The sequence below is a fragment of the Ovis canadensis genome, chromosome 19 (genome assembly GCF_042477335.2).
Source record: "Ovis canadensis isolate MfBH-ARS-UI-01 breed Bighorn chromosome 19, ARS-UI_OviCan_v2, whole genome shotgun sequence".
NCBI lineage: Eukaryota > Metazoa > Chordata > Mammalia > Artiodactyla > Bovidae > Ovis > Ovis canadensis.
Window position 1 is genome coordinate 16,261,245 of NC_091263.1, and position 27,642 is coordinate 16,288,886.

At 40.7% G+C, this 27,642-nt stretch overlaps 1 protein-coding gene across 4 annotated transcripts in view; it reads right to left on the minus strand.

The window, feature by feature from the left end:
* NEK10 (NIMA related kinase 10) overlaps positions 1 to 27,642 on the minus strand; it is a 278,135-nt gene that overhangs the window by 225,139 nt on the left and 25,354 nt on the right. For all 4 annotated transcript variants that reach the window (XM_069561142.1, XM_069561143.1, XM_069561145.1 and 1 more), the window contains 2 exons: positions 4,611 to 4,741; positions 2,879 to 2,977 (listed from right to left, as the gene is read on the minus strand). In XM_069561142.1, coding sequence (XP_069417243.1) covers positions 2,879 to 2,977; positions 4,611 to 4,741 — 230 coding nt within the window. The remainder of the gene's footprint in view (positions 1 to 2,878; positions 2,978 to 4,610; positions 4,742 to 27,642) is intronic.

The following is a 27,642-nucleotide window of genomic DNA, read 5'->3' on the forward strand; positions in this document are numbered from 1 at the left end:
GATACTCTTGATGTTCAATATTCCTAAATTCCTTCTCCTCCCATGAGAGCAAAGACATATGTAATTATCTCTTTCTGGTTTAAATGTGCCAGTGTTGTAACAGTTTCCACTTCCCTACACAATCTCATAACTCTGTGCTTTCTTGCACAGCAAATAAGATGAAAAAGAGGTGGATGCATTTTCAAACAGCAGATTCTACTGAGGACAAATTATCTCGGGGTAGAAGGAAAAGTGGGAAGATGAAAATTCATCTACATCCCCTGCCACACATCAAGGTTTATTGCCATGTACAACCCAGAGTGACCTCAGGTTCAGAGACATTTTCGTTCACCCTTTGAGGTCTACTGTGAAGTGTTTGCCTCATCTGACTCTGGAGTAACAACTCTTGTCTCATTTCAGATGCTGCTTGGCAATGTTATTTCTGAGAACAAAAGGGCAATTACAAGTCAACCTTAGGAAAACAACCCAGGAAACAGGGTATCCAGAAGTGTGGTTTAGAGGTGAATGTTGTTGGTGAAAATTAAGTAGAAGAGGAACAAACAGGAAGAATGTCAGCTGGGTGTAAGTAGGTGAGACTAAATTCCCAGTCAGCCATATTCTCAGGGTAAACTTGAGCAGCATAGTATCTGAAACATGCCCAGTCTTATATATAACCAGAGCTGGACCAAAGGCCAAAGTCCACAGCCCTCCAATTTCATCCATCCTATGTTTGTCTTAATATACTTTACTTTTTGTCACATTCTCTTTGTATTGAGATGTGGGTAACTAGCTCACCAGAGTGAGTCCCTAGGAAGAAAGAGATCATGTGTCCTAGTCATCTTTGTACTTTCACCCTCTCTGACATGTACATGGTGGGGCTCAATAGTTTGTTTCTTGAACTGAATCCAAGCCTTTCAGTCAACATCAAATCTGATGTTTGCAAAGAAAAGGGATAGGAAACCATACAAGTAAAGGCCCTGAGATGTATTTCTACTAGACTAAAGTTAGAGACGAAAGAAAAAAACAGGTAGTTCTGGCCAAACAAATGAGGTTATACGGGGTAGGAAACAATGGAAGACCTTTATAGTTAATCCATATTTTACCCAACCCTGCTTTTAGAATAGAACTGGATGTAACAATCTGTCAGCAGTGAGAGGATGACATGAAAGGATGCTCTTGATGTTCAGCATTCCTAAATTCCTTCTCCTCCCATGAGAGCAAAGATATCTATAATCATCTCTCCCTGGTTTAAAGATTTCCAGGAACTGATTGTGTTGCAAGTCAATAACTCCGTCCAATGTCAGATGCCTCAATAATCGCTAAGAATTTGAAAATGTCTTCACAAGAGATCTCTTGACCTCAGAACTGTTAAGATCTCTTTCAGCTGCTGGAGGCCAGCCCTCACCTGCCTGTCTTCCCTGATGATTCCTGTACCTGGTGTCTGCAGGGCAGAGAGATAGTAAGATCTCTATACTCAATACAGGAAAACTTCTGCCTTCCCCAAAGTACCAACCCAACAAATGACCTATTGGACATCCCCTGAAGAGACTATGATTACCATCTTCACAACAAATTAAAGAACTTCAATTTTCCAATAATACCATTTCAGGCATAATTATTGTGCTACTAACATTGCTCTTACTTTGTTCAAGCACAAGAACAAACAGTCTAGACAACCTCAGGTCCTCTGCAGTGGTCATTAATCTTTCAACAATCTTTTGAGGACATTGACAACAACTGATTGTAACCCAATTACATAACCTTGGTAAAGATTCTAGGCATCTTGTGTCATCTGAGCCAGTCTACTGATCTTCTGTTTAAACTACATACAAAGCCATGCCACACGCAATCTCAACCCTAGATTGTTTTAAATTAAACCAATTTATTTGGTAGTCACTGTCAATACTTAAGTTTGCAATACTAAATAACCCCTCCAAAAGATCAAATCCTCAAACTACCACTTACACTCTGTTTAGGGATGCTATTCTACTGCACTGGACCAAGTCAGAGTCTTATTTCAGTCAGTCATTAAATGTTCAGTAATCTTCCTATTTTCCAGAATAAGAGCAATCTTTCCCATCTCATGGGGACAGAATTCAGAAATCTCAATCAAGTTTCAGAATGATGGGGAAGATTCAAGGTTCTCCCTGGGCTTTTCTGCTAGTGCTTGTGGGGAGAAAGTCTGGGCCTCTCGGAAGAGTAGGTCCAACCATGTAGGATGCTGGGAGCCTCCTTCCAGTCTGACAGCAGCGCAGCTCCCACTGCAAGTGGCCCAGGACCGAGAGAAAGGTCACTCCTGACTGCAATCCGGCACTAGGCAATGGCTCACTGAAAACCCCTGGTATTTTCAGGAGGGAATCTGGAGGGCCGGCCAGCTAGCCCTTCCCTGCACCCCACAGGGCACCAGTCCTAAGACAAAGGAGAGCAAAGGAAAGAACATTTGACTTGGTCCTGAAAAGAAATCTCATCCCCAGGCTGTAACTGGTTATCTCACCCCATCCTTTCCCTGAGGTCCAGGCTGCAGCAGCCCAGTTAATCAGTGCTTGGATTGACTGCAAATCCGGACTTTGAGGATGCTGGCCATGGTGTTACCCAATGTCTCTGCGATAAACGCCTCCTGAATATCCAAACTCAAGACAAGGAAAACAGCGTGACTTGGGTGTGTTCCCATTCTGCCTTGTCTATCATAAAATTCAGCTAAATTCAGGCCTAACCAGAGTAATTTTAATGAGATCATCTGCAATGATGATTCATTCACCTCCTTTGAAATGGTCTTTGCTCTGTTTTATCCTTTGAGCATGCTACGTTCATAAACTGCTTCAAACCGGACGCTAGAAACAAGATACATAATACATGCCATTCTTGGGTAAATGTCTTTTTCTTTCTGGGACAGTCTTACCTGCATATGAGTCTATTTTTCACCAAGGCTGTAAATATCTCCTGAAATAGTTTATGCTGGGAATGTTTGCTGAAATTTCTCTCATTCTTGTAGTTAATACTAAGATGAAACAAACAGAAAAGCATTTTGTAATAAAAATTATTTAGACTGCCTCAAAATTACCAGTGCAGAGAAAGATCACCTATATGCATGCAAATGTTGAAGGGTTCTTGAAATCCAGTGAATTGCCAAAGCAAGTATCAGCTGTTGAAATAGGAGATGGAAATTAAATTATAGAGTTAATAATAAAGATTAGAGTCAAGCATATATATTTCATTTTATTACATTATATTATTCCCTATAAACACTTAATAGTTAAAATTTGTGAGAGGGAAGAAAAGGCCACATGGAGAGAAAGCGTGCTAGAGCGCGTGATCTAGACAGCCGTGCAACAGGCAGACAAGGCCCGCTCCCTTCTCCCCACTACCTGCCACGGCTGTGGCCGCTATAGCTGTTAACACCGCTGGACACCATGCATATCTCCTTGTGGTCAACAGCCCTTCAACTGTGAGAGCTTTTGTGGTTGTGGATTGTGTGTGTGTGGCGAGGGGCGGGGGGCAGGGGTGTGTGTGACTACAACAAAGCAGTGAGGTATTGTAACTTCAGTTTTTTCTCTCCTGATATTACAGCCAAAAGAGAGGTTAAAAATATCCCAAAGCCATGCCCTTTAAAAGGATCACATTGCTATGGAATATATAATATGATATTTAGTGTACATTCAAATAGACCAATTTTTAGAACTAGGCCAAGTACACTGGAGTTCCATAAATACACCACCTCAGAGGCAGCTTTTGTAGCCTTATTATTGTCATTTGTCTGCTCTACCCTCATGCGATGTCAGAGGTCATGGGACTGACTGTGCCCCCTAATCTAGTTCATAGTAGAGGGGGTCTGTCACAGTTCTTAGTACACAGAATGGGCAGACTGAACATGTAACAATTTTTTTAAGACTTCTGCATTTCTCACTAAACATGTATTTTAAAAATATTAACTCATGTAACATCATGTGATGTTTGTGGACTATTAAATTCACTGTCAGAAAATAACAGGGAAACAAGACTTAGGCCAAAAAAAAAAAAAGATCATTCTAGAATATTTATATTGGTATTTCATGTCATTCATTATTTACATGGTACTTAGTGTCAAATGACCTTACCACAGGGAGGGCTGGAGAGAACCAGCTCCCAGAACAGGGGTGGCCCATGACAGCATACAGCTGCTAAGAGGTCTCCATGGCAACAGGAGAGCGAACCATGGGCTGCCACTTTCAACGTGAAAGGTGAGCAATATTTCAACTGAAAGCCTGAGCACTTTGACAACCACGACCTCAGCCATCATGATTGCTCACAGCAAGGGCTTTCATGCCTCCTCATAGCAGGCGAGATATGCACCCACCAAAAGCTAAAGACAAAGCTCACTATCAGCCTCGCCAGGTCAAGCTGATGGAGCGAACACCAAATGTATGTCAGCCGGGTGTCCCGAAGCTCCCAGGTCACTTCCACCTGCAGCCAGACAGTCTGTTCCTCACACAGCACTTCCGGGAGTGGGCTAACTGCAATTATTGAATTCAAAATCCCCATGGTAAATTTTAAAATGGACTTTCCATTTTAGCCCCTGTGACAGACTTAAATAAGTCTTTGGGCTAATTACCAACCCAGGCTGCTGAAGGCAAGGAACATACTGGATTTCTTACCTAAAATTTTCCAGTTCAACAGCTTCTGTGGACTCATGCCACCGACCTCGAGCTCTGTGCCCACCTGCCCTGATGGCAGGCTCAGACTTCATCATGCTGTTCTGGGCGCTATCGAAGTTAATAGCTGGAAGCTATAGAAACAGAAGCACAGAGGACTTGAGGAGGACAATTCAGCTCAGGATAAAGACAGTCATACAAAAAACAGAGGGGTGGGTGAAGGAAACGGGTGTGCCCCAAGCCAACAATTAACATGAGAACTGTGTCAGATGTCTGGATTTCCCAAGATTTAGACACCCTCGACTTCTCTCTGCTCATCTACTCTCTCCACCTTATGCTGCTGTTTCTTCATAGCTTGTGACACCACCTGTCATATCCTACAGTTTGTACATGTTTTCAGTCTCCCTTGAGTACACTGTCGGCTCCGCACAGCAGGAGCTTGCCCATGCTTTGTATCCCCAGCAGTTCCCACTGTGCTGGGGATCTAGACCTGGGGAGGCCTGGGTACTGGGGGCTTTTGCAGCTTCTTGGGTGATTCCAGAGTGCAGTCAGAGCAGAGAGTTGGCAGATCCAGCTAGAAACTCTGGTCTAGAGGATTGAGAATGAGTCATCTTCACTCATCCTTCATATTTACCAATCATGCACACTGAATGCCAACTCTTAGAGCTATGAAGGCAAAGAGATTCTATCCTTTTAATCAGTCTGAACATCCTGATTCCTCAGTCATGTTTATAAAAGTCATGAAAACATATTACAGAATTAGCCATAAGGAAAGGAAAAATTTGCTTACATTAACTAAAACAGTTTGACTATGCCCCTCTTTATAATCTTAATAGTAATTATTTATATAGTAAATTGTGATATCACTATTCAAGTTGCCTCTCTTACCTGTAATTGGGATAACCCTGAGGACTGCTTCTTGTACCACAATAAAATTGAATAAGGTGCAAATACTCTTTTTCCAAAGTACAAATAAGGAATGTTCTATAATTAGGTAAGTTACTACAGATGAGGTAAGAAAAGCATAATATAACAAAATAAACTTTTATTTTCCATAATCATTCTGTTCCATACAATCATCAAATAATGCTACAATATGCTGTGTTATTACCTTATTTCATCAAAGCATTTGATAGAAGCCTGCATAAAGATGCCATTTCTTCATCTAACGAGAACATGCCAGACTGCCCACAAGGCAGTCAGCTAACAAATATACATTCTAATAGGGTCATTGTTTAATGGCTAGCAAAATCCCCCAAACCCTTCTTCATCAAATGCCAGCCATAGCTGAATTCTCAAAAGATTAATAATAAATCTTATATCCTGTAAAACCACATGTCTAACTCAGTTCAGTTAGCCAACCAATCCACAACCACCACAAGACAACAAGCCACAGCCCCTTGAGGTACAATGCTTAGTGGTTAAGAGAATGAACTCCAGACCAGATCCCCTTGCTTGAAAACTACTCTTAGATAGCTGTGTGATCTTGAAAGTTACTGAGTCTCACCGGGCATTGGTTTCCACATCATCACAATGGAGATAATAATTGCATGCAGCTCAGAGTTATCATGAAAACTAAATGACTTAGGATTTATAAAGCATTTCCTATTTGCCAGGCATAGTTCTCAGTTCTTTATACTCTTAATCCTCAAAATTGTTCCCATTGCACAGATGCATTTGCTAAATAAATGAGATTTGTCCTTCCAAATTAGATGATGAGATGTGATAACCCAAATGATGCTAGGCATGAGGTCACAACGATGAGCAGATAGTCCTGTGTTACTCAGAACATGGAATGACGCAGCAGACAAGAAGTAGGCTTTCCAGGTCCAAGAGCTCTCAAAACCCCTTGCCATCAGCCCAACCTCCAGAACACTGCTGCAAGAGCCAGCACAGAGAGAACAGCCCAGCGCACTTCAGAGAGAGGGCGGGTGGGAAGCAGAGGCAGCTTGTAGCCCTTCCCTTTGGCAGCAGAGCAGCTGCTGGGAATCCACCCATGGACACACAGTGGATGAGATGGACTTGACATCCATAGCTTGCAAAGACCAGGAACTTAAGAGAATCTTGAAGCAACCAGCCTTATTCAAAGAAAAGTATAAGTCTGAAACCCAGTTCAAGCTTAGAGCCTTTTCTCTTGGGTTCCCAATTCCTTAGGCTCTCTGCGAATCTTCTATCTACCACATAAATCGGTCCACAACCTGGAACAGCCACAGCCAGGGCATCCAGAGTGGCAGCGCCAGGTAAACAGCCCCTTACAGACTTCTGTCACGTTAAGCCATTGCTTCTGTTACGATGCACTACATCTGACAGGCTATTCTGGGCAACCCAGAATCTGAATTTCCAGCATCATAAATTTAGCATAACACAAATTCATAGAGATAATTTCAATGTGTGTCCCTTCCTGCAATGAAGGACTTTGGCTCTCAGATTTTAAAACTTCCCCAAAAGGCATGAGATTCAGCCACTAATCATCATCGTCACCATCATCATCATCACAGCTGTCACCACCACCACCATCCCCGCCACCTTCATCATCGTGATCACCACCATCATGAGCATCCTCTCCGTCACCCCACCACCATCACCATCGTCATCGTCGTTATCCCCAACGGGATCATCATTACCATCACCACGGACATGCCAGGCGCTATTCTAAGTGGTTTCCAGGTTTAAATCCATTCAATCCTTATAATGACCCTATGAGGTAAATACCATTTTATGATGAGAAGACTGGGTCACGGAGAGCTGACCGACTTAGGGCCCAGAGCTCACAGGGGCAGAACTGAGATTCAGATCCAGGCAATCTCCCTCCCTCTCCAACACTCAGTCCTCCAGCATCTACTGGTGTACTGTCAATGATGAGAAGCAGTTTTGAGTCAGCCCATTTGCTTTTCAGAGTCCTACCCTTGCCCAAGATTTCCTTCATGCTGAGAGGGAAATTTGGCCCCCTGTGTCCTTTCCCTGGCTTTCAGCCCAGCATCATCTCCTTTTACGATATTTGATTTGATTTGACAATAAGTCCACATAAAACAGGGCTTCCCAGGTGGCACAGTCCCTGGAGAAGGAAATGACAGTCCACCCCAGTGTTCTTGCCTGGGGAATCCCATGGACAGAGGAGCTGGATAGGCTACAGTCCCTGAGGTCACAAGAGGCAGACACGCCTGAGCGACGAAACCTACCTACCTAGGCGGCACAGTGAGAAAGAATCTGCCTGCTAATGCAGGAGACACAAGAGATGCGGGTTTGATCCCTGGGTTGGGAAGATCCTCTAGAGTGGGAAATGGTAACCCACTCCAGTATTCTTGCCTGGAAAATTCCATGGACAGAGGAGTCTGGGGTTGCAAAGAGTCAGACACGACTGAGTGACTGAGCACAGTCACAACACCACATAAAATAAACAAACCAAAAATATAGGGTGAACAAAAACAACTCCCCAGGTTGTAGGTGCATTAAACAGGTCACTCATCCCAGAAAGCAGAGCAGTAGGCGACCACTCCCACCCGGGCACGTGCCACAGCTGCATTGCTGACCACCATTCAGGCTCAGCACATACAGCCTCCTGGAGAGCACCTGCCCCAGCCTCCCTGGTGGAGCCAGTCACTGCCTCCCTTGGGGCATTACTGGCCAGCCTCTCTTACAGCACTCATCACAACCTCATATGATGTCTAGATAGAACATTAACCTTTGCCCCTGAGTTTGACCACCCTGAGGACAGCATCATCTCCATCTGCCTTTGTGTTCTAAGCACCTCTTGCAGGTCATGACACACAGTAGATATTTTCATGGGAAGCTGCGGAGTGAACACTCACTTCATCCAGTCTCTTTGCTCCATTCACTTAGCACTTGTGCTGCAGATACATCACTTGCAGACACAGCAGGTGCACAGTGAGCAGGACAGTCCTGGCCTCTCCCTCCTCCAAAAGCTTATGGTCCAGTGGGGGCAGGGGCACTAAAACGTGCAGCAAAATGAGTGGACAAAGGTTTGCTGTGGTAGAAAGTAAAGGAGAGATAGGGCGGGTCATGGAACAAGATTCCAGGCAGGTTATCACACAGGCTGGAGGCCAGAGGAAGACCACAATGATCCAGAATGTGGCAGGGGCCTGTGCGGATAGAACAGCATGAGGAGAAGAAGAGGCCCAAGAGTAAAGCAAAGGGCCTTTCTAAAAATTTGATCATGTCATTTCTGCTTGGAAATTTCAACCTTCTCTGTTGTGATAGACACAAAATGTGCAGACGGGCCTTCAGACACTGCACAGCTTCTTACAGCTTTATTTATTTCTACTGCCAATAGAAGCGTCTAGTCACCATTTTGCTTAAGTGAGTGTTATTTTCTTCCCCTCGGATAGCTGATTATTTTACTCAGTTCACCCAGACTGTCTTTCCTATTGATTCTGCCACAGAACGGCCAGCCCGTTTCCCAGGAGCCATCCCCTCCCCTCCGATGCTTTTCCTCCCCGGAAACCCCTCAGCCACCACATGCGCCACCCCTCCAGGATAAGCGTCTCGACCAGCCAGGGCCACGACTGCTCTCCTAGGCCTGTTGTCTCAGAGCACAGCAACAGCACCTTAGACCTTCTCTTTCCACAGCATCTACCAAGACTTCTTTTATTTCAAGGCAATTGGAAACATGGGTTTGATCCCTGGGTTGCGAAGATCCCCTGAAGTAGGAAATGGCAACCCACTCGGCTCTCCTTGCCTGGGAAATTCCAAGGACAGAGGAGCCTGGTGGACTATAGTCCATGGGGTGGCAAAGAGTCAGACACGACTTAGTGACTACAACAACAACAACAAATGGGCCTAAAATGATTCATTTTTCTTTCTTTCTTTCATCTCCTCCCCCCAATTTGAAGCCAATTTCTCAGCTCCCTATAGCTTTAAATGTAAAAATAAAATAAAAAAAAATACTGAATTCCAGCTCAAGTCAAATTACTCTGAGATTTATGCATATCTCTGGTGAAACTTCCAGCCAGCTTTGTGATTTTACTTTGCTTCAACAAACATGGGGCGATTCTCTTTTTGAAGTATTTGGTTTTACTGGATTATGATTATTCTTACGCTGCTCACAGCCAAGGGGCCTCTCCGCCTCAGTGTGTCTCTGTCTCCACTTGTGTCAGGACAGAACTGTCCTCAGAAGAGTAAGGCGATGAAACAAGAAACACAGAGACACACAGAGCAAACAGAACGAAAGCGGCAAGTGGAACACGGGAACAGACGCAACGGTGAGTGAGGGCTTGGCTTATTAGAGATCTGAATGAAGGCCATCCAGTGCCTGCAGTTCTCTGCCCAAACCACCAAGTACACTTTCCTCTGCAACCACTTAATTGGCCATCGTGACTCATTTGCAAAGGCAGGCCAGGACTTGTTAGAAAAGAAATTCAGGTGAGTGGGCATTAATCCCCAAACTTCCTCTTTCAAACTGACTGCTGACAACCTCAGCACCTAATGTGTGGCCAACTTGTGTATTTTCACAGGCACTTGTCTGGACTCTGACCACATCTTGCCCCCAAACCTTGTTTAACTTTTATGGTAATCTGAGTACTTTACATATCTTCATAAGCCACTTTACAGTCTTTCTGGAGCAATCAAGATATAAACAAATTCTTGATTTACACTCTCCAATATCTTTCTGCTGTTATAAATGGCTCCTCATTATTTTACAGAAAGGAGAATAGGATGTTCAGGTATACTATTTCAAAATTAAAAATGCATGAAATTTTTATAAACAGAATTAAGAATGAATTTTGTGACTCTCAAGACATTTATAGAAATGAGCAGTTATTTTCATTTTTTCTTAGAACTATCTACTTTCAGAATAATTAAAGCAATACAGACATGCATTTTTGAATGTGTGAAATATTTTACAAAAAGATATGCCGTGTGAACTTGTCAGACAACAGATTGCAAATTCTAAAATTGGTTAAAGGGGGAAAATTCTTAAGTTCACTTTAATTACGCTGCCAGGCGTTAACAAGGAAGTGAGAAGGGGCACAGAGATCCACAGAGCATGCTCTTCAAAGCTGGATAAGCAGAGCCCAAACCCAACACTGGTGTTTCTTTGACACTGTCCAGGCAGTTATACATACCCATGAGGTCATCTAATTTTTAAGTTTCTGTTCAATTCAGCAAAACCTGATCAAGAACTCACCAAATAGAGGATACGGTGAACTGGAAGCAAAAGTCAAAGTTGGAAACATATAATCTCTCAGTGTTTCCAAAGCACAGAAGAAAATAATGCTACAGTGTTGAAAGAAGGTAGTCTGGAAAGAGAAGGATCTTTCTGGAATGGAAGATAAAGGAGAGCTTTCTATCGGAGGTGTTATCATTAGCTCTTGGTCTTATAAACAGGTAAGATTTTACAGAGAAGAAATTTAGGAGAATAACAAATGTGAGGAAAAGCAAGAAGTGGAAATATTTGGCATTCTAGTTACATCTTAGGATGTATGGTGAGAAAGAATGAAAACCACAACCAGCTGTGTGCTCAGTCACCGTGTTTCTCTTACTAAGACAGAGTGGGCTTGACGTGCTGCACCGACTCACAAAGCTCAGTGAGCAGTGGGCCAGGAAGACCTTCTCAGCCATGTAGACATAGAAAAAGAGTCAGTGATGCTAAAACAGACTGGTGAGGATCAAAGTGTTCCTGGGGTGGGGGTGAGGTTATAGGCTTAAAAGCAGAAAAGGAAAAGGAGGGGGGAAAAAAAAACATATTTTAAAGCCATATTTCTTCAAATCAATGCTCATCCAGCCTTTAAAAAAAAAAATTTAACTTTCCATATCATCTAAAGATATCTCAGAGGTACACAATGCAAAGACTAAGTATTTGGTTAGACCTGTATCTACCATTAGCTGGCTATATGACCTTGAGAAAGCCATTGAACTTCTCTGTGCCTTAACTGGAGGAGAAGCGATGGGGTTGATCTGCGGCCCTGAGAGGAGACACAGAAGAGAAGGATAATATCACAGGTTCAGAGATCCTTCCTGAGGAGTGAGGGGTTTGAAGCACATATTGGGCACCCTGGCTCAGGGACCAACACTAGAAAGATGAGTTCCCTTAGCTGATTTGAAAATCAGCAGGACTTACAACAGGGTTGTGAGAAACCAAGGCTCTGCCCATGAAGAGCATTCATGTGTTGCTTACTGGTGGGAACAAGGCAAAGGAAGCAAACTGACACTGACTGCCTGGGGCTCTGACTGCTTTCCTATGACCACACCAGTCACAGCCCAGCCCACAGTGGGTACCTGCTCTGGCCGATCTAGACCCAGAACAGTCCCTCACTAGACTGAGGGCTGCTATACTTGAGTGGGGTGCACACTTGGAGTGGGACAGAGCCAGCTTGGACCTATCACAGCATCCAAACTCTGAGAGTGGCCTTACTGGATCGAACTCAGATCCAACCCTTAGGGCTTCTCTTCTAGCAACTTGGGCCCCACACTGCCCCTGATAGAGCCACTAAGCACAGGAGAAGCCCAGGTCACACCTGGCTTTGACTCTGAGCCCTGTGTCTCTGGTCCCACCTCCCACCATGGTGAGAGCTGCCAACACCTGGGGGAAGACACGACATCATGCTCATGTCAGATCCAGCCTTCCCACCAAAGCCACTGGGCACATGCAGACTGGACAGGTCCTCTCCCACACAAGAACGTACCTTCAAGACTGAATAGGTAAATGACTCACAGAAATCCATAGAGACAGAGAAAGTAAAACAAAGAAGACACGGGAATTTGTTCCAAATGAGAGAACAAGAAAAACAATCAGAAAAAAAGAAAAAAAAAAAAAACTAATGAAAGAGGTAAATAACTAACCAAGTAAATTCCAAAGTTAAGACAAAATATGGTCCACTGGAGAAGAGAATGGCAAACCACTCCAGTATTCTTGCCTCAAGAACCCCATGAACAGTATAAAAAGGTGAAAAGATATGACACTGGAAGATAAGTCTCCCAAGTTGGTAGGCGTCCAATATGCTACTAGGGAAGAGCAGAGAAATAGCTCTGAAGCATGAAGAGGCTGCACCAAAGTGGAAATGATACCCAGTTGTGGATGCATCTAATGGATGCATCTTGGGTGCAACCTCAAAAATGACAGAATGATCTAGTTTCATTTCCAAGGCAAACCATTCAATAACACAGTAATCCAAGTCTATGCCTCAAGTACTAATGCTGAAGAAGCTGAAGTTGACTGATCCTATGAAGGACAATAAGACCTTCTAGAACTAACACACACAAAAAAATATGTTCTTCTCATCACAGGGGATTGGAATGCAAAAGTACGAAGTCAAGAGATAACAGGCAAATTTGGCCTTGGAATACAAAATGAAGTAGAGCAAAGGCTAACAGTTTTCTCAAGAGAACACACTGGTCATGGCAAACACCCTCTTCCAACAACACAAGAGAGGACTCTACACATGGACATTACCAGATGGTCAATACCAAAATCAGACTGATTATATTCTTTGCAACCAAGGATGGAGATACTCTATACAGTGAGCAAAAAACAAAACCTGGCACTGACTGGGGCTCTGATCAGGAGCTCCTTATTTCAAAATTCAGGCTCATATTGAAGAAAGTAGAGGAAAACATTAGACCATTCAAGTATTATCTAAATCAAATTCCTTATGATTATACAGTGGAGGTGGTGAACACATTGAAGGGATTAGATCTGATAGAGAGAGTGCCTGAGGAACTATGGATGGAAATTTGTAACATTGTACATGAGGCATTGATCAAAACCATCCCCAAGAAAAAGAAATGCAAGACGGCAAAATGGTTGTCCGAGGAGGCCTTACAAATAGCTAAGAAAAGAAGCAAAAGGCAGAGGAGAAAGGGAAAAAACCAAATAAGCCAAACCAACCAAATAAACATCTATTTCTGCTTCACTGACTACACTAGAGCCTTTGACTGTGGATCACAACAAACTGTGGAAAATGCCTAAAGAGATGGGAATACTAGATCATCTTTCCCGTCTCCTGAGTAACCCATATGCAGGTCAAGAAGCAACAGTTAGAACCAGACATGGAACAACCGACTGGTTCCAAATTGGAAAAGTAGTAAGTCAAGGCTGTCATTCTGATTATTTAAATTACATGCTAAGTAAATCATGTGAAATGCCAGGCTGGATGAATCACAAGCTGGAATCAAGATTGCAGGGAGAAATATCAACAACCTCAAGTATGCAGATAATATCAATTTAATGACAGAAAGTGAAGAGGAACTGAAGAGCCTCTTGATGGGGGTGAAAGAGGAGAGTGAAAAAGCTGGCTTAAAACTCGACATTCAAAAAACTAATATCATGGCATCCAGTCCCATCACTTCATGGCAAATTGATGGGGCAAAAGTGGAAACAGTGGAAGATTTTTAGGGTCTCCAAAATCACTGCAGACAGTGACTGCAGCCATGAACTTAAAAGATGATTGCTCCTAGAAAGAAACGCTATGAAAAACCTAGACAGCATATTAAAAAGCAGAGACAACAACTTGCTGATGAAGGTCCATATAGTTAAAGCTATGATTTTTCCAGTAGTTATATACAGATGTGAGAATTGGACCATAAAGATGGTTGAGCTCTGAAGAATTGATGCTTTCAAATTGTGGTGCTAGAGAAGACTCTTGAGAGTCATGTGGTCTGCCAGAAGATCAAACCTGTTAATCCTAAAGGAAATAAATCCTGAATATTGATTGGAAGGACTGATGCTGAAGATGAAGCTCCAGTACTTTGGCCACCTGATGCGAATAGCTGACTCACTGGAAAAGACACTGATGCTGGGAAAGATTAAGGGCAGGAGAAGAAGAGGAGACAGAGGATGAGATGGTTGGACGGGATCACCAATTCAACGGACATGAGTTTGAGCAAATTCCAGGTGACAGTGAAGGTCAGGAAAGCCTGGCATGCTGTACTCCATGAGGTTGCAAACAGCTGGACATGACTTAGTGACTGAACAAGCGTTCAATGCATTATTAATGAGAATGCTAACTGAATTGGGGGAAAGACTAGATGGGCACAGTGAGTATCTTAACAAAGAACTAGAACACAGAAAATGGAGCCAGTCAGAGCTAAAGAATACAATACCTGAAGTGAAAAATACAAGTATAAATAACAGACTAAGCAACACAAGAACATATAAATGCTCTGGGAGATAGAATAATGGAAATCACCCTGTCAGAATAGGAAAACAAAAACAAATTTTAAAGTGATAATTGGATAAAGGACCTCTAGGACAACATCAAGCATAGTAACATCCACATTATAGAGCTGCTAGATGCAGAAGAGTGAGAGAAAGAGGTAAAAGTGTATTTTATAAAATTATGGCTGAAAACTTCCCAGACCTTTAGAAGGGACAGGTGTTCAGGTTTGGGAAGCACAAAGGGTCCCAAACAAGATGAATCCAAAGAGACTTCCACCAAGACCTACCATAATTAAAAATGGCAAAAAAATTTAAGAGAATGAGAAAATTCAAAAGGCAGCAAGAGAATATGGGAACCCCCATAAAGGCTATCAGCTAATTTTTCTGTAGAAATTTTATAGGCCAGGAGGGAGTGGTAGGTATATTTAAACAGTAGAAAAAGTAAGCATTTAAAACCTAGGATACTCTACCCAGCAAGGTTATCATTCACAACTGAAGAAAAGATAAAGAGCTTCTCAGACAAGTAAAAACTATCAGAGTTCATCAGCACTAAAAAGACCATATAAGAAATATTAAAGGGTCTTCTTTAAGTGGAAAGAATAATTTAGAGGAAAGGAAAAAAATGCCAGTAGTAAAGGCAGATATATAGTACAAGCTGTGGATCAACCACTTAATTAAGCAAGTATGAAGATTTGAAAGAAAAGTACAATTAATTATAACTACTGTTATAACTGTTAAGGGATAAAAATAAAGATAACATTAAAAAAGACATAACATACAGGAGAGGAGAAAAAAACCCAGAGATTTTTTTTTCCTTTAGAATATGTTTGAACTTAAATAACTATACTTTGAAACAAGTAGGTATAGTTATTCAGTTCAGTCACTATGTGGTGTCTGACACTTTGAGACCCCATGGACTACAGCAAACCAGGCTTCCTGGTTCATCACCAACTCCTGGAGCTTACTCAAACTCATTTGCATAGAGTCAGTGATGTCATCCAACCATCTCATCCTCTGTTGTCCCCTTCTCCTCCTGCCTTCAATCTTTCCCAGCATCAGGGTATTTTCCAATGATTCAGTTCTTCGATTCAGGTGGCCAAAGTATTGGAGTTTCAGCTTCAGCATCAGTCCTTCCAATGAATATTTAGGACTGATTTCCTTTAGGATGGACTGATTGGATCTCCTTGCATTCCAAGGGACTCTCAAGAGTCTTCTCCAACACCACAGTTCAAAAGCATCAATTAGATCAAAATCATCAAATATATCAAAAGGTATAGTTATAAGTCAGCATATATATAAACCCCATGGTAACCACAGATAAAAAAACCTACAATAAGTGCACAAAAACAGGAAAGTTACACAAATATAATACTAAAGAAAATTGTAAAACCACAGGGAAAGAGACAAAAAGAAAACACAGAACTACCAAACTACCAAAAGTACACACCTATCAATAATCACTTTAAGAGTCAGTCAAAAGTGTCCCAACCAAAAGACATGGTGGGTGACAGGATAAAAATAAACAAGACCCATTTATATGCTGCTTACAAGAGATGCATTTCAGAGCTACAGAAACCAATAGACTGAAAGTGAAGGAATGGAAAAATATTTCATGCAGATGAAAATGACAAGAAAGCTTGGGTAGCAACATTCATATTACACAAAGCAGAGTTCAAAACGAACTATAACAAAAGACAAAAAAGAGCATTATACAATGACAAATATAAGAAATGGATAAAAACTCATTAACATATATTCACCTATTATAGATGCTTACAAATATATAAAATATACTAACAGACATAAAAGGAGAAGTTAAAAATAATACAGTAACAGTAGGGAACTCTATCACCCCACTTACAACAACGGACAGTTCAACAAGAAAGAAAATCAGTAAGGAAACAGTGGTCTTAATGACATTTTAGATCAGCTGGACTTAATAGATATATATAGGACACTTCTCCTTGCTATTCTTTGGAACTCTGCATTCAGACGCTTATATCTTCCCTTTTCTCCTTTGCCTTTTGCTTATCTTCTTTTCTCAGCTGTTTGTAAGTCCTCCTCAGACAACTGTTTTGCCTTTTTGCATTTCTTTTTCTTGGGGATGGTCTTGATCATGACTTCCTGTACAATGTCACAAACCTCCGTCCATAGTTCTTCAGACACTCTATCAGATCTAATCCCTTGAATCTATTTCTCACCTACACTGTATAATTGTAAGGGATTTGATTTAGGTCATACCTGAATAGTCTAGTGGTTTTCCCTGCTTCCCTCAATTTAAAGTCTGAATTTGGCAATAAGGAGTTCATGATCTGAGCACTCAGCTCCCAGTCTTGTTTCTGCTGACTGTACAGAGCTTCTCCGTATTTGGCTACAAAGAATATAATCAATCTGACTTCAGTATTGACCATCTGGTTATGTCCATGTATAGAGTCTTCTCTTGTGTTGTTGGAAGAGGGTGCTTGCTATGACCAGTTCGTTCTCTTGGCAAAACTCTGTTAGCCTTTGCCCTGCTTCATTTTGTACTCCAAGGCAAAATTTGCCTGTTACTCCAAATATCTCTTGACTTCCTACATTTGCATTTCAGTCCCCTATGATGAAAAGGACATCTTTTTGGGGTGTTAGTTCTAGATGGTCTTGTAGGTCTTCATAGAACTGTTCAACTTCAGTTTCATCAGCATTTGTGGTTGTGGCATAGACTTGGATTACTGTGATTTTGAAATGGTTTGCCTTGAAAATGAACAGAGATCATTCTGTCTTTTTTGACATTACACCCAAGTACTGCATTTCAAACCTTTTGTTGACTATGAAGGCTACTTCATTTCTTCTAAGGGATTCTTGCCCACAGTAGTAGATATCATGCTCATCCAAATTAGATTCACCCATTCCAGTCCATTTTAGTTCACCGATTCCTAAAATGTCAATGTTTACTCTGGGCATCTGCTGTTTAACCACTTCCAATTTACCTTGAGTCATGGACCTAACATTCCAGGTTCCTGTGCATTATTGCTCTTTACAGCATTGGACTTTACTTCCATCACCAGTCACATCCACAACTGGGTGTTGTTTTTGCTTTGGCTCCATCTCTTCATTCTTTCTGGAGTTATTTCTGCACTCTTCTCCAGTAGAATATTGGACACCTACCAACCTGGGGAGTTCACCTTTCAGTGTCATATCTTCTTGCCTTTTCACACTGTTCATGGGGTTCTCAAGGCAAGAATACTGAAGTGGTTGGCCATTTCCTTCTCCAGTAGACCACATTTTGTCAGAACTCTCTACCATGACCTGTCCGTATTGAGTGGCCCTACACAGTTCAATGCAGAGTTCCAAAGAATAGCAAGGAGAGATAAGAAAGCCTTCCTCAGTGATCAATGCAAAGAAATAGAGGAAAACAACAGATTGGGGAAAGACTAGAGATCTCTTCAAGAAAATTAGAGAAACCAAGGGAGTATTTCATGCAAATATGGGCACAATAAAGGGCAGAAGTGGTATGGACCTAACAGAAGCAGAAGATATTAAGAAGAGGTGGCAAAAATACCAGAAGAACTATACAAATAAAGATCTTCATGACCCAGATAACCACAATGGTGTGATCACTCACCTAGAGCCAGACATGACTTCCTGGAATGCGAAGTCAAGTGGGCCTTAGGAAGCATCACTATGAACAAAGCTAGTGGAGGTGATGGAATTTCAGTTGAGCCATTTCAAATCCTAAAAGATGATGGTATTAAAGAACTGCACTCAATATGCCAGCAAATTTGAGGAACCTCAACAAAACTGGAAAAGGTCAGCTTTCATTCCAATCCCAAAGAAAGGAAATGCCAAAGAATGTTCAAAATACCACACAATTGCACTCATCTCACATATTAGCAAAGTAACTCAAAATTCTCCAAGCCAAGCTTCAACAGTACATGAACTGTGAACTTCCAGATGTTCAAGCTGGATTTAGAAAAGGCAGAGGAACCAGAGATCAAATTGCCAGCATCCATTGGATCATTGAAAAAAGCAAGAGAGTTCCAGAAAAATATCTACTTCTGTTTTATTGATTATGTCAAAGCTTTTGACTGTGTGGATCACAACAAACTGTGGACAACTCTTCAAGAGATGGGAATACCAGACCACCCACCTGCCTCCTGAGAAATCTGTATACAGGTCAGGAAGCAACAGTTAGAACTGGACATAGAACAACCAACTGGTTCCAAATTGAGAAAGGAGTATGTCAAGACTGTATATTGTCACTTTGACTATTTAACTTATATGCAGAGTACATCATACGAAATGCTGGGCTGGATGAAGTACAAGCTGGAATCCAAATTGGTGTGAGAAATATCAATAACCTCAGATACACAGATGATGCCACCCTTATGGCAGAAAGTGAAGAGCAACTAAAGAGCCTCTTGATGAAAGTGAAAGAGGAGTTAAAGAGCTGGCTTAAAACTCAACATTCATAAAACTAAGATCATGGCATCCAGTCCCATCACTTCATGGCAAATAGATGGGGAAACAATGGCAACAGTGACAGACTTTATTTTCTTGGGCTCCAAAATCACTGCAGATGGTGACTGCAGCCATGAAATGAAAAGATGCTTGCTCCTGGAAAGAAAAGCTATGACCAACCTAGACAGTATTTTAAAAAGCAGACATGACCTTGCTGACAAAGGTCCATCTAGTCAAAGGTATGGTTTTTCCAGTAGTCATGTATCGATGCGAGTGTTGGACTATAAAGAAAGCTGATTGCTGAAGAATTGATGCTTTTGAACTGTGGTGTTGGAGAAGACTCTTGCGAGTCCTTTGGACTGTGAGGAGATCAAACCAGTGAATTCTAAAGGAAATCGGTCCTGAATATTCATTGGAAGGACTGATACTCAAGCTGAAACTCCAGTGGTTTGGCCACCTGAATTGAAGAACTGACTCTTTGGAAAAGACCCTGATGCTGGGAAAGATTGAAGGTGGGAAGAGAATGGGACAACAGAGGATGAGACGGTTGGATGGCATCACCAGCTCGATCACGACATGAGTTTGAGCAAGGTCCAGGAGTTGGTGATGAACCGGGAAGCCTGGTATGCTCATGGGGTTGCCAAGAGTCTGACACAACTGAGTGAACTGAGAACACTTCATCCAAAAACTGGAATATATATGATTTCCAAGTACACATGGAACATCCTCTAGGATAGATCATATACTAGGCCACAAAACAAATCTGAATAAATTTAAGAGGACAGAAATTGCATCAAGCATTTCTTTTCTAACCATAATGGCATGAAACTAGAAATACACTTGCAGAAAGAAAAATGGAAAAACAAGCACTGGAGACTAAAAAAAAAATGCTAATAAAATACTAATGGGTCACTGCAAAGAAAAATAGGAAATCATAAAATACTTTGAGAAAAATGAAACACACACACACACACATTTCCAAAATCTACACAGGATGCAGCAAAAGCAGGTCAAAGAGGAAAGTTTATAGTGATATAGGTTTACCTCAAGAAACAAGAAAAACTCACATAAACACCCTAATTAGTCATCCATAGGAATTAGAAAAGGAAGAAGGAAGAAGGCCCAAGGAAATAATAAAGATCAGAGAGGAGATAAATAAAATAGCAACCAAAAGAAAGAAAACATCAATGAATCTAAGGGCTGTTGTTTGGAAAGATAAAATTGATAAGCCTGTAGCTAGATTCACCAAGAGAAAAGAGAGAGGATTCTAATAAACAAAATAATAAATAAAACAGGAGAAATAACAACCTATATTAAAGAGACAGAAAAATCCCAAGAGAATATTTCAGACAGTTATGTGCCAAAAATTGGAAAACCTAGAAGAAATGGATATATTTATACAAATATGCAATCTGCTAAGATCAAATCAGGAAATAGACAATCTGAATATACAGATCACTGGTAGTGAAATTTAATTAATAGTTTAAAAATCTCCCAGCCAACAAAAGTCCAGGACCAAGCAGGTTCACAGGAGAATTCTATTAACACCAAACTTACAAAGAAGATCTAATGCCTATCCTTTTCAATCTATTCACAAAGATTGAAGAGGAGGGGACACTCCCAAATTCATTCTATAGGGCCACCATTATTCTGATACCAAAAATAGACACTCCAAAAATAACGAAAGAAAGAAACTACTGGCCAATATCTCTGATGAATATAGGTGCAAAAATTTTCAACAAAATATTAGCAAAGTAAGTTCAATAATACATAAAACGGTTATACACCATGATCAACTTGGATTCATCCCAAGGTCACAAGGAAATACACAAATCAACTTATGTGGCACATCTCATTAACAAAAGGAAGTATAAAAATTGTATGATCACCTCAGTAGACTCAAGACTCAGAAAAAAGCATTTGAAAAATAACATATATTCATGATGAAAATTCTCATCAAAGTTGGTATAGGGTACATATCTCAACATAATAAAGAACTTATATAACAAACTCACACCTAACATCATACTCAATGATGAAAAACTGAATGTTTTTCCTCTAAAATCATGAAAAAGACAAGGGTGCCCACTCCCTTCACCTGCATTTAACCACAGTAATCAGACAAGAAAAAGAAATAAAAGGCATCCCAATTGGAAGGGAAGAATAAAACTTTCAGTATTTGCAGACAACATTATATATATATATAATGACCTTTATATATATATGTCATATATATATGACATTTATATATATATAAAGACCTTATGGTTTCCAACCAAACACTATTAGAACTAATACATGAATTCAGTAAAGTTTTAAGATATAAAATTAATATACAAAACTGTTGCTTTCCTATACACTAATAATGAACTATTAGAGAAAGCAAAAAAAAAAAATATCCCATTTATAATTGCATCAAAAAGAATAAAATACCTAGAAATAAATTTAACTAAGGAGGTAAAAAACCATTACTCTGAACACTACAAGATACTGATGAAGGAAATTAAAGGCAAAGAAATGAAAAGATATGCTATGTTTGTGGATTGTAAGAATTAATACTGTTAAAATGCACTTATTACCCAAGCAATCTACGATTTAGTGGAAAATGAAAGGGAAAGAAGCTCAGCTGTATCCAACTCTTTGCGATTCCATGGGCCATATATTCCATGGAATTCTCCAGGCCAGAATACTGGAGTGACTAGCTGTTGTTCCCTTCTCCATGGGATCTTCCCAACCCAGGAACTGAACCCAGGTCTCCCACATTACAGGCAGATTCTTTACCAGCTGAGCCATCAGGGAAGCCCCTTGTGGGAATTCCATGGACTCTATGGTCCATGGGAGTCACAAAGAGTCGGACATGATTCAGTGGAATCCCTGTCAAAGTACCTATGATATTTTTCACAGATCTAGAAAAGATAATCCTAAAATTTATATGGAACTATAAAATACCCTGGATAGCCAAAGCAATGTTGAGAAAAAAAGAAAAAGAACAAAGCTGAAGGGATCATAGCCCCTGACTTAAGACGATACTACAAAGATACAACTAATCAAAGTAGTATGGATGGGGGTTGAAGATGATGGAAAAGCAAGATGTGGATCATCTTCCTCCTCACAAATACATAAAAAATACATCTGCTTGTGGAACAACTCCTACAGAACAGCTGCTGAACACTAGCAGAAGACCTCAGACTTCCAAAAAGGGAAGCTAAACTTCACATAAAGTGGTGGGAAAAGGGCATGAAAATAAAGATACAAAGAAAAAGGGACGGGTCCTGTACCATGGGGAGTTAGCTGTGAAGGAGGACAAGTTTTCACACACTTGGAAACCCCCCCACAGATGGGGACAAGGGGAGTTTTGGAACCTCAGAGGGGAGTGCAGCAACAAGTACACAGAAGACAAAGCACAGAGAATTTGGCACAGAGATCAATGCCAATTGGCATCTCCCAGCAGAGAAGTTGTTTGGACACCCACCACAGAGAGTCAGGGCTGGGTGCCGAGGCTCAAGCTTTGGGAGTCCGACCCCAGGGAGAGGACTGGGGTTGACTCCTATGAAGGACTGGGGTTGACTCTGCCTCCGTCTGAGGGTACTAGTACAATGCAAGTCAGGGAGTCCAGGGGAAAGCCTGGATCTACCAAAAAGGCAAGAGACCATTGTTAAAGGGACCCTCAAACTCCTGGGGACCCTCTAACTCCACAGACTCCCAGCCTGCAGGACCCAGCCTTCACAAGTGGGATGAGTTGGCTGTGGTCTATGACCCCAGAGATGGGCACACCTGCAAATGTGGGGTTTTCTGTTGGGGTTTTGTCTGTCTGTTCTTTTTTTTATTAGTAGTAGTTTGGTTTGATTTTCCCCTATTTCTTTCTTTTTCCCTTCTGTGCTGTGTGACTTGTAGAGTCTTGGTGCTCCAGCAAGGGGTCAGGTCTGAACCTCCAAGGTGGGAGACCCTAGTCCAGGATGTTGGATCACCAGAGGACTCCCAACCCTATGGAATACTAATCAGCAAGAACTCTCCCAAAGGCCTCCATCTTAACACTAAGACCTGGCCCCACCCAAAGGTCAGCAAGCTCCAAATGCTGCATGCTCCACACCAAACAACTAGCAAAACAGGAACACAATTGTACCCATTAGTAGACAGGCTGTCCAACATCATACCAAGGTCACAGACACCCCATAACATACCACTGGGCCCAACACTGCATTTAGAGAGACAAGGTCCAGCTTCACCCACCAGAACACAGGAACTAGCCCCCCTCCTCCAACCAAGTCCAACCCCACACTCTGATGGTGGACTCCACAAGAATAACTACAACCTTACAGCTTGTGGAAAGGAGACCCCAAATGCAGTATATTAAACAAAATGAAAAGACAGAGAAACATGCAGCAGATGAAGGAGCATGGTAAAAACCACCAGACAAAACAGGTGAAGAGGAAATGGGAAATCTACCTGAAAAATAAACCAGAGTAATGACAGTTAAGATGACTCAAAACCTTGTAAATAAAATGGAGGCACAAATACACAGAATGGAGACATGGATTGAGAAGATACAAGAAACATTTAAGAACCTAGAAGACTGTTCTATACATCTGTGTCTCTTTTGCTGTCTCGCATATAGGGTTATCGTTACCATCTTTCTAAATTCCATATACATGTGTTAGTATACTGTACTGGTGTTTTTCTTTCTGGCTTACATCACTCTGTATAGAACAGTATTTTGGACTCTGTGGGAGAGGGAAAGGGTGGGATGATTTGGGAGAATGGCATTGAAACATGTATAATATCATATAAGAAATGAATCACCAGTCTAGGTTCGATGCAGGATACAGGATGCTTGAGGCTGGTGCACTGGGATGACCCAGAGGGATGGTATGGGAGGGAGGTGGGAGGGGGGTTCAGGATTGGGAACACGTGTACACCCGTGGCAGATTCATATTGAAGTATGGCAAAACCAATACAATATTGTAAAGTAAGTAAGTAAGTAAATAAATAAATAAATAATCAACAATGAACATCATACTAACCGAAATAAAATTTTAAAAATACACTACAGGGATCAGTAGCAGAACAGATAAGTAAGCTGGAAGAGTGAAAGTTGAAAATAACTGAAGCATAGTAGAATATTGAAAAAAAAAGAATGAAAATAAATGAGAATAGTCTCATAGACCTCTGGGACAACATTAAGCACACCAACATTTGAATTAGAGGGGTCTCAGGAGAAGGAAGGAGAAGGTGATGGCATCCCACTCCAGTACTCTTGCCTGGAAAATCCCACGGATGGAAAAGCCTGGTAGGCTACAGTCCATGGGGTCACGAAGAGTCGGACATGACTGAGCGACCTCACTTTCACTTTTCATTTTCATGCATTGGAGAAGGAAATGGCAACCCACTCCAGTGTTCTTGCCTGGAGAATCCCAGGGATGGGGGAGCCTGGTGGGCTGTCATCTACGGGGTCGCACAGAGTCGGACACGACTGAAGCGACTTAGCAGCAGTAGCAGTAGGAAAAGGAAAAAAAAAAAAGATATGAGAAAATATTTGAGGAGATTATAGTTGAAAACTTCCCTAGCAGGAGAAAATAAATAGCCACCCAATTCCAGAAAGCCCAGAGAGTTCCATACAGGATAAACCCAAAAAGAAACAAAGCAAGACACATATTAATCAAACTAACAAAAATTAAACACAAAGAATAAACAAGGGAAGAGCAACAAGGGAATACAAGGAAATCCCCATCAGGGTAACAACTGATCTTTCAACAGAAACTCTGCAGGCCAGAAGGGAGTAGCAAGCTATACTTAAACTGATGAAGGGAAAAAAACCTACAACCAAGATTACTCTACCCAGCAAGGTTCTCACTCAGATTTGGCATAGAAATCAAAAGCTTTACAGACAAGCAAAAGTTAAGAGAATTCACCACCAAACCAGCTCTATAACAAATGCCAAAGGAACTTCTCTAGATAGGAAACATAAGAGAAAGAAAAGACCTACAAAAACAAACCCAAATCAATAAAGTAAATGGTAATATATATCATATATAAAAATATTTTTCATATATATAAATCATATATAAAATAATTATCATACATATAAATATATAAATCATATATATTATATATATCATATATATAAATGATTGTTATATATAAATGTATGCTACTGCTAAGTCACTTCAGTTGTGTCCGACTCTGTGCGACCCCAAAGACGGCAGCTTACCAGGCTCTCGTCCCTGGGATTCTCCAGGAAAGAGTACTAGAGTGGGTTGCCATTGCCTTCCCCAATGCATGAAAGTGAAAAGTGAAAGTGAAGTCACTCAGTCATGTCTGACTCTAATATATATATATATATATATATATATATATATATATATATATAAATAATTATCTTAAATGTAAATGGATTCAATTCTCTAACCAAAAGAAACAGACTGGCTGATTGGATACAAAAACAAGACCCATATACATGCTGTCTGGAAACGGCCCATGTCAGACCTAGGGACACACAGAGACTAAGAGTGAGAGACTGAAGAAAGGAGAACCTATCAAAGATACCGAGAAGAGCTAGCACCTCTCTTGCTCAAACTGTTCCAAAATTGCAGAGGGAGGAAAACTCCCAAACTCATTCTATGAGGCCATCATCACCCTGATACTAAAACCAGACAAAGATATCACAAAAAAAGAAAATTACAGTTCAATATCATGGATGAACCTAGATGCAAAAATCCTCAACAAAGTTCTAGAAAACAGAATCCAACAATACATTAAAAGGATCATACACCATGATTAAGTGGGGTTTATTCCAGGGATGCAAGGATTCTTCAATATACACAAATCAATGTGATATACCATATTAACAAATTGAAAGATAAAAACCATATGATAATCTCAATAGATGCAGAGAAAGCTTTTGACAAAACTCAACACCCATTCACAATAATAACTCTCAAGAGTGTAGGCACAGAAAGAATATATACCTGAACACAATAAAGGCCATAAATGACAAAATCACAGCAAATATTATTCTCAGTGGTAAAAACTGAAAGCACGTCCTCTAAGATCAAGAACAAGACAACAGTGCCCACTCTCACCACTGTTATTCAACATAGCCTTGGAAGTCCTAGTCATGGCAACCAGAAAATAAAAAGAGATAGAAGGAATTCAGATTGGAAAAGAAGAAGTAAAACATTCACTGTTTGCACATGACATGATACTATACATAGAAAACCCTGAAAATGCCACAAAAAACTACTAGAGCTAATCAATGAATTTAGTAAAGTGGCAGGATATAAAATTAATACACATAAATCCCTTGCATTTCTATATACTAACTATGAAAAATCAGAAAGATAAATTAATGAAACAATCTCATTCACTATTGCAACAAAAAGAATAAAATACCTAAGAATAAACCTACCTAAAGAGATGAAAGACCTATATGCAGAAAACTATAAGACACTGATGAAAGAAATTAAAGATGATACAAATAGATCGATAGATATATACCATATTCTCGAACTGAAAGAATCAATATTGTCAAAATGACTATACTACCCAAAGCAATCTACAGATTCAATGCAATCCCTATCAAATTACCAAGGTCATTTTTCACAGAATTAGAACAAAAAATTTCACATTTTGTATGGAAACATAAATGACCCTGCATAGCCAAATCAATCTTGAGAAAGAAAAACAGAGTTGGAGAAATCAACCTCCCTGACTACAAATTATACTACAAAGCTACAGTCATCAAGACAGTATGATATTGGCACAAAACAGAAGTATAAACCAACAGAACAAGATAGATAACCCAGAGATAAGCCTACATACTTGTGACTACCTTATCTTTGACAAAGGAAGCAAAAAAATACAATGGAGAAAAGATAGCTTCAACAAGTGGTGGTGGGAAAACTGGAGAGCTATATGTTAGAATACTTTCTGACACCATACACAAAAATAAAGTGTATGAAAGACTTACATGTAAGGCCAGAAACTACAAAAGCTCATAGAGGAAAACATAGACAGTACACTCTTTGTTAAAAATCACAGCAAGATTCTCTGACCCACTTCCTAGACTAATGAAAATAAAAAGGGATATAAACAAATGGGGCCTAATAAAACTTAGAAGCTTTTGCACAGCAAAGGAAACTATAAAGAAGATGAAAAGACGACCCTCAGAATGGGAGAAAATAATTGCAAACAAAGCAACTGACAAAGGGTTAATCTCCAAAATATAAAAGCAGCTCATATAGCTCAATATTAGAAAAACAACCCAATCAAAAAATGGGCAGCACCTAAACAGACATTTCTCCAAAGTAGACATACACATGGCCGATAAACACATGAAAAGCTGCTCAACATCACTCATTATTAGAGAAACGCAGATCAAAACTACAGTGAGGTGTCACCTCACATGAGTCAGAATGTCCATCATTAAAAAATCTACAAACAATAAATGCTGGAGAGGATGTGGAGAAAAGGTAATCCTCCTGCACT